Source organism: Prosopis cineraria, unplaced genomic scaffold (genome assembly GCF_029017545.1).
Source record: "Prosopis cineraria cultivar Desert tree isolate PC_DT_omini unplaced genomic scaffold, ASM2901754v1 PC2, whole genome shotgun sequence".
Classification (NCBI taxonomy): domain Eukaryota; kingdom Viridiplantae; phylum Streptophyta; class Magnoliopsida; order Fabales; family Fabaceae; genus Prosopis; species Prosopis cineraria.
This window is the reverse complement of record NW_026555333.1, coordinates 35112465-35121491: the sequence shown is the minus strand read 5'-3', so window position 1 is coordinate 35121491 and position 9027 is coordinate 35112465. Positions and strand designations below refer to the sequence as shown.

At 31.3% G+C, this 9027-nt stretch overlaps 1 protein-coding gene across 1 annotated transcript; it reads right to left on the bottom strand.

The window, feature by feature from the left end:
• Window positions 1-665: 665 nt before the first annotated feature.
• LOC129298773 (exocyst complex component EXO70B1-like) lies at window positions 666-5894 on the bottom strand. The gene is made up of 4 exons (XM_054937215.1): window positions 4455-5894; window positions 2479-3179; window positions 1834-1936; window positions 666-962 (listed from the first exon to the last, which is right to left on the bottom strand). Exons 1-4 carry the CDS (start codon window positions 5691-5693, stop codon window positions 951-953), a joined length of 2055 nt encoding a protein of 684 aa, XP_054793190.1. The 5' UTR covers window positions 5694-5894; the 3' UTR covers window positions 666-950.
• Window positions 5895-9027: the final 3133 nt, after the last annotated feature.

Here is a 9027-nt window from a genome sequence, read left to right as displayed (position 1 = left end):
ATAATGGAATGGAAAAAAAAAACGTGCAAGTTATATAATTAAAATTTTATTATTAAGAATACTTTTTGGTCATTTTATTCTTATTCGATTGCAATTAATTCATTCCAATATGCCATGTGTGATAGTTAAATTCTTCTTGAAAGACTAATAAATAACTATGGGCTATTTTGCATGCCTGAAGTGATTTTTTTTTTTACCTTTTGCAAGTTAACATCTTCAATAATTAAACTGTGTATTTTCAATATTCAAGAACCAATAGTCTGCATCTTATCTGACGCTTCCAAGTAATAAAAGCTCTATTTTTTTAGAGTGTAAAAAGTTAAAAGTTTCATATATATGTACGATAGACTATGTTCTATATGGAGAACAAGAATGTCATATATACAGTAATATATATTCACATCTTGGTAAAACAATTTAAAATGTCATTCGTACGAGTCTAAAATACAAGCAAAAAAATAAAAATAAAAATAAAAGAATAGTTTGCTGTTAATATTAGTTTTCTAAAGATCATGCCCCACACACACAGACAGACACATGCACATCTTGGTAAAACAATTTAAAATGTCATATTTTGTCCAAGTCTAGAATAGAAACAAAAAAAAAAAGAATAATTTGCTGTTAATATTAGTTTTCTAAAGATCATGCCACACATATAACTGATCAATCATGCACACACTTTCTTATTTCAGTCACATGACACAATTTAAACCATCCCAGCCAACAAATTTAATGACGACAACCTAAATAGCAACTTCATGAAATTAAAAACTTCACAAAATTCATAGTTTAAACGATCCATTTCATATCGTCAATGTTGAGGATTGGCCTTTAGAAGCAAAGTGCATGTATGGAAGCCAAAGTAGCAAGTCTTGTACATCTTTGGATTTTCTTGTATTTGTTGGACATGTTTTCTGGCTCCACAACCTTGATCATTCTTGTATATGCACCTATAGTATTTTCTGCCAATCCCAAATATGTGAATATAATATATGACCATGAGATTGTTTTAAATCTTTATAAATTTCACATTGATATTGAACTTATTATGTAAATAAAATGGTACTATCTAGGAAAGCTGTCTCTATTTGAGACCTTGTATATAATGTTAAACCTGGTTTAGTCAATGGGTAGCAATAAATTAGATAGTTTTATTTCAAAAAATTTAATAAACTCCATTAGAAAAGTTGTCTCTATTTGCGACCTAATAATAATAATGATTAAACTTAGATTAGCTAGTGCTGATGACAAATTAGATAGTTTTAGAGAAAACACACCTATTTGTCCCTATGGCTTTAACGTGTTTTGTTATAGGTTCATACAATTTTTTTTCACCTTTTCATGTCCCTCTAGTTTATCTAGTGTGCAACATTTGTCCCTTTATTTTTTAATATGTCCAAAAGAATGACGAGATGACACTAATAATGTCAAATACGCTAACATATGACTAACGCCATTAATCTTTGTGCTGGGATTGAATTATACTTCAAGAAATTGAAGCATGAAATAGAAGTGGTGGACAACACTATTAATAATTTGTTAAATCATAATTCTACCTCAGGACAGATTAATGATGTTAGTCATAAGTGAACATATTTAATATTGTTGGTATCATCTCATCGTTGACCTTTTAGACATATTTAAATACAAATGGACTAATATTGTAGACATGATAAACTAAAGGAACCTAGAGTGACAAAAAAAATATAAAGACCATAACCAAAACACATTAAAACTATAGGGACCAACATATAGTTATGTTTTCCCATAGTTTTGTCATCAAAAAATTGCGTTTATATAAATCAATCCTTTAATTTGTGTTTATGAAATTACCTTGGGTGTGTCAAATTGGGGGGTTGTCTTCTCACCATACTTCCTCCATTCATGAAAATCTTTTGTTCCCGGTGACATCACTGTCCATGTTGGTTGAATATTTCTAAAACAAATTCATTGAACATTTAGGTTATGTTTGAATGCACTAAGATTAAAGGGCAATTTCACCCTTAATTTATAAGTCCAAGAGCGTCTAAAGCTTTAAATGTATTTTTAATGCAATATTTTTCTTCAACTTATAAAAACAATATAATGTTATCTCTATTATTAACAAAATTTACTTTGACTGTTAGTTGACTAGAAAATTAAATTACCAAAACTTATTCAAAACATTATAGAAAATGATAGAAAAGATACAGACAATAAGGACCAATAACTTTTTCTTCTTTTTTATATATTTTTTTATAATTTCTGATCAACTAATAGTTAAAATTAACATTTATTAACAGTAAAACAATATTGCATTGTTTTGAAATATTTTAGGAGACATTGCACCAAAAACAAGTTGACAGTCTCATATGCTCCTATACTTAATATAGTTTAGGGATAAATTTGTCATTTAACCCTTAAATAAAACTAATATCATGGGAAAACCTGGTAATGATTTTGAGTAATATCACAAAAAAAAAAAAAAAAAAAACTTACTTGGATTTTACGGTGTGCTCATTTTTTCCGAGAAACAGCTTGTTTACAAGACCCTCTATAACTTGGACTCCAAAATCTCCAGTTTCGACATGATCATTTAGGAACGTGATCATGAAATTCTCGTACGCAAGCAACATAATTTTCTTCAAAGAACTCGTAATGACATTTCTCAGTTGATCATCAAAGATAACCCATGAAGACTGGTTTTCACATATCTCCTCAAACTGCAACTTAAAGAGCTCAAGCTTCTCTCTGGCATGATGGGATTCGACAATATTATGTGAGTCATAATAATCCATAATGTTTAACAGCTCAAGCACTTTGTCCCATGAACTTCTCTGGTAACTAACAAGGTAGTGTCTCACTTTTAACACTTTTTCCTGCATCCACTCGTCACCTAACAGGTCTGCCATGTTACTATTTTTGGCCTCGTGAACTATGTACCTAACGTTGTTCATCATGAAGAAAGAGCACAAAGCTGAGTCGTTGTTATTGTAAATCTTGGAGTTAATCTCCAGATTAGTTTCCAACAACTCCACAATCTGAACTATTTGCTTAGATAAAGAAGAGGACGACGAGGACGAAACTTGGTTGTCGTCGAAAACTTTATCGAGTGTTTTCCGGCGCTCACAAGCAGCTCTCGGGTAATTCATCACATAACGGTTTGTCGGATGAAGCCCACCTCCGGCGACTGCTAGCTCCTATAGAATGAATGGTAAGGATAAATTGATCATGTCCCTCCTTTTATCTGAAATATTATGTTATTGGCATGATCACAAACAAACAAACAAACAAACAAACATACATACATACATACATACATACATACATACATATATATATATTATTTATTTAAAAATAATATTTGGTTAAATAATTACTAACAATGTTTATTTTATTTAATATGCATGCATGCATATATATATATATATATATAAAGAGTCACTTCGTACCTAAAATATAAACACTATAATAAAAAAGGGGACAAACATAATAGACAAAAATTGAAGATTGAGAAATATTTTTTATATTTTTTTAGCTTAATTTAAAAGTGATTTTGTTAAAAAATAGTTCTTCTATTTAACATAACGTCATATTAAATTTTTTAAAAAATTAAATAATAATAATAAGTCATAGATAATAAGAGCTTATTCAAATGATAATTGAAGGAGACAGAGTAGGCATATATATATATATATATATATGTATATTGTGCGCGGTGTGTGTGTTAATTAATGTGACAAATAGTTCAAATGGTTTTGTGTACTGGTTCCAATCTGAAGTATAAGCAGGCAAGCACCTTTTAAATTATTAGCATATTAAAAAGATTTATTTTTTAAAAATATATATTATTTTTTATTCTTAATTTTGATTTATGAGAAGTCATAAATATACAGTAAATACAAGAATCTGGATTAACAATTATTCAATGGATAAAATGATAAAAATTTTTTTACAAATATTAAATTATTTATATTTTGGATCAAAATCAACCGGAAAAAAAAAGATTTATATTTTGCACCATAGTTCTTTAAGATAAGGTGCCGGATTCTAGTTAGTTAACAACCATATAATACTTACCCAGAGGAAAAAAAACAAAGAGTGCTAAAGACAATTTAAATCTTAAAAATAGATAGCTTTTCAAGATATTTTTCCCACCACAACGTTATTCAAAACTTCCAATTTCATCATTTAATGAGAAAGTGATCAATATCTGTACCAGCGAATGTCAACACCTAAAACACATAGGAGGGACACAAATTCAGAGAGAAATAAAAACAAATTAAAAAATGGAGCATGTAGAAGGAAAAATATTGCATTAAACATTTAAATCCACTTAATTTAAGATTGGTGAATTTGGATAAAGTTTTCTATATATATATATATATTTTATAATTTTTTATATAATATAAATGTTTTTTTTAGAAAGAAAAACTATACGTAAATTTATCAATATTAAATTAAAAAATATTTACCTTTGCTGGATCTTGACGAATCAGATTCTCGAGCTCCATGAAAACGCCCCTGATTGCTTCTTCCAACCTCTTACACACTGTAATGGCTTCATCGTAGAGAAATTTACAATGTTGATTGCAGAACAGTGACTCCATGTTGGGCAAAATCTCCTCCAATGTCTCTAAAACGTCCACGATTCTGAACAAACGCTCCGGCGACTGCGTCGTCCTCGAAACGGCGCCGGCGTAATTCAATAGTTGTGTCGTTATCCCCTGACAAACCTCCGTGAAAGACAGATAGTCCAGAGGAGAGAGTCCCGAGAAGACGACATGACACGCATGTCGTTCATTAGGAAACAACGTCTTAAGGACAACGTTACAAGCCTTCGCCCATTCTTCTATGTCGTCTTTGAGATATTTCAATGGCAGCCTGTGATGAACCTCCTCGATGCTGATCACGAGCTTCTGAAACGCCGCCGCCGTACTGATCAGCAGCTTGTCGTGTAAGACCTGTTTTCGCCAAATGATGAAAACTTCGTAGCTCTCTTTAACAAACCCAGAAGCGATTGCGTTTTTAAGTTTGGATTCAAAATCTGAAGGATAAATGAATCTCTCCGGAGTTTCTCTGTCATTCTCAATCCCCAGAATCGAACACAATCGTTTTCTGAGATCGTAAGCACAAGTATCAATCTTTATAGTAATACTGCTACTAACTGTATGATCTGATCGATAATGCAAGTAAGAAGGAGCTAGAACAATAGGGAAATAACAGAGAGCTGCTCCGACCACAGACAAACACAAGTTGATCTTCATGAGTTGGACAGCGAGAGAACCCAGGAAAATTTTGAGAAGATCGTCCTCGAATCCAAGTTGAATCTTCTGAAATGACAAGCTCAAAGACATGAAAGCAAATGAACCACTAGAAATGAGACTGAACGCATCTGGGTTTTTCTTCACGCATTTGTCATAGAAGAAAGAGTAAACTGAAGTCAGGAACAAGACCAGAAATGCTACGTGAGATCTGAAAAGGAGATTCTGATAGGGAAGTTTCCATGTCTTGGCAAACAAAATACTGTAGGCGATTATCAGACTCACAGAGATATACAGAATAATTTTCCAAGTGTTCCACTCTGCGAATATAGAATGGAAAGATGAACTCAGAAGATAGGATGACAGCCCCATGATACTCGACAGGAATCCCAGGATTCTCCAGAAGTCGACCTGATGATGATTTGTACTGAGGATTCGATTATCGGACATTGTTGTGACGAGGTTGTGTGATTTTATGTGATGCAAAAGGCAAGTAACTCAAGGAGTTAAAAGAGGGAAAGAATAAGGTTGACGCGGCTCAACCATGGTGGGTTTAACTTGGATCAATTATAAAATGATTTCCATGAAAAGAGAATACATGATTGTTTAGTTTTCATGGAAAGTGGAAACTAGCTATCTAGCTCGATCAGTTTTTTGAAATCGGATTCATTCAAAGGTACTCCCTCATTTTTCAAATATAAGAGAAATTAGCATGCGTCCGTTTGTGTTTATTTATAAACAAAACTATAGATTTCAAAAAACATTTATCATATTTTTTCCAAAATGTACCTTAATTATAAAGTCAATTTTTAATTGTTTATTTTTATTAAATAATTTTTTCATTAATTATAGGGATAATTTAGTCCAAATTATTTAATTTAAAATATAATTATTATATTTAATTAAATTTCTTAAATTATATGAATTTGAAAATGGACGGAGTATGTGGTATGTAACAATCTGAGATTCTAATTCGACGAAGGAAAAGTCTGATGAATGCAGAGAAGCGACGCTCAACATAAGTCACGCGGTTAGGTTGGAATTGATCGTTTCTTAAACGTATTAATTGATGATAAGGATGTTATAATATATTATCATTTATTATCTATACCGCTCGAATAATATATATTATTCATTCCAATTCCACAGCTAGTTTATTTGAGGTAATTTTGTTAATAAACATTACAATATTGATTGAACGAGAACAATCGGTTACTGTGGATCATTGTGTCAATAATCTAGGAATAACATTTCAAATATAAATAATATTAAAATTGATTTCACTTGAACTGTTGGTTTGGGAAAAAAAGAAGAAATGATCCTGCTTCTTATTCGTCATTTTTATTGTGCCCAAGTGTGTTTATTCAAGGTTTATATATATATATATATATATATATATCACATAATTAACTAAATTTCAAATTTTTTATTTTCCTTTAAAATTTTATATAAATCGAGCTCAAGATATTTATTTGAATCCCAAAAGCTAATTAATCAAATGCGTCTAAATGACGTCATTTGGGTCAATAAAATCAAACCAATAACATCAACGCGAAGTTTTAATTTATATAGGAAAAAATGGGTGATGAAGAGGAAGCTACCTGTGGAAAGGATATATTATATATATATATATATAAAAAGGAAACTGCCGGCAACTTTACTGCGTCACGGACGGGATTCATTATCCTTTTGTTGTTGACGATAAATAGTATTTTGAATTTTTGAGTAGCATAACGTACGCGTATCTAGCAAGAAAATCGATGAATGGCCATGGAATTGCATTTGAAATTATTATTATAATTACAAATATTATCAGTATTAATATAAAATATAAATTTTATACCAAAAGGTAAGTTGATAGTAAGAAACTTTTTGGCCAACATGCGAACTTCATTCCATAAGTTTATAGTAAGAAACTCATAAGTCAGAAATAATACGATTCATTTCCAAAAATTTAATTAACTATATAATTCAGTTAGACTAGAAATTCTCAACAATGTATAAGCAATAAACAAAAGTAACCTCATGTTTTTACAAGGAGTTTCTCTCTTCTTATGACAGTTAGTTGCCACGGTTATCATCGTTTGGTGGTTCATTTGGCGCCATTTCCATTGTCTACGATGGCCAGAGAGAATAATATGGAGATCTCTCATCACAAAAGAAAGGATAAGGAGTTATAGGACCTGTTTGTTTCTGTTTTTAAAAATTATTTTTTGTTTTTGAAAACAAAAAATTTAACAACTTGTTTGGATAAGTGTTTTTCATTTAATTGTTTTCAAAACTATTTTCATTTTTTTAAAAAACAAAAAAAATAGAAACTACTTCAAGTTTTTTTGATTTTACTTTTTTTATTTTTAAAATACACTACACTTGATCATTAAAAATTATAGTTACCTTAATCAATTTTTATTATTAATCACCACCATTAATCGCCTATAACCATCACTATCAGTTCATTTTTAATTGTAAAACTGTTTTTTAATTGACATAGCTAAATGGATTTTTCATTTTATTTTGTTTTGAAAAAAAATTTAAAAAACTATATTACAAAATAATTTTTAAAAATAAAAAATAAGAACAAAAACCAAACAGACTCATACAATGTGCTTCATTGTCCATTGCGACAGAGCGAGGAAAGAGTGTCCCTCTCTTCCGCACTGTGATAGAGAGACTAAGGAAATGGAGAGATCGAGGAGGTTGGGAGGTTGGCGAAGGTTGGAAAGTGGTCATTGAAGGAGAGGAGAACTCGATGTTGATATAATATATATAAATAAAATATTATAGTTTTAAATCATTTAGATTAAATTTTAATAGTTCAAATTTATTTATATGTTTTATATAAAATTAAAATAATAATTTTATCAAATATCAAATATGAATCATTAAAGAGTTAACCACGATGAGAAAAAAAGGGGAAAATGGAGAGTAGAGAAAAGGAAACACCCCTCTCCCTTATTGTGTCATGGTATGAAAAAGACGAAGGGAATGAAAATCATTTTTTTACCTTTGCAGCTCCAACACAACTTCCTTTATTTCACACACATGCTTTCACAACTCTCTTTCCTCAATTTTTCTTTGCCTCAAGCTAAGCCTTCTTCTCTGCTTTGCTCACTTCTTTTTTTGGTATTGAGGGGTAAAATAGCAAGAAAAAAAATCATGACAGTATTCCTCATAGTTAAATTCGCTATTGCAGAAGTAGGAATCAATGTCACCTTTTAATGTCGTTATCCAAAAATCTAATGTGAAAAAAGATGATAGCATAGTTTTAATTTTTTGCTTCACTTTTCACATTGGCTTTGTCTTTAACTGATGTGAGTAACACTTACCACATTAGTAATCTACAAAACTAAGAGGAAGCATAGATACGTCGATTTTGGTGATGCATCTGTGTTGAATACGCATCAAACATGGACACTCGCTCCGTGCGAGTACGTCCATGTCCGACACATTTTTTATTTGGGCAACACGGTGCGACACGGCGAGACACAGCTTCGACATAGCTTCAACATGGGACATTATGTTTTGCATAAAAAGATTGCCCAAAGCCCTAATTTGTAAAGCATAAGCAGATCGAACGTCACACTCACTTCTGATTCTAACATTCTCTCCCAACTTGTGAAATCAATCGGCTGTCACTCTCTTACACTGAGTCCCAGATCGTACCGTTATGCTCCTCTGTGAACCCTTGGAACAAGCTGTCATGCCTTCTTGTTTGCACTGCTGTGAACGCATTCTTAGTTGCTCAGCTCATCGGCGTCGAGTCTAGGTTCCTTCATCCATTCAC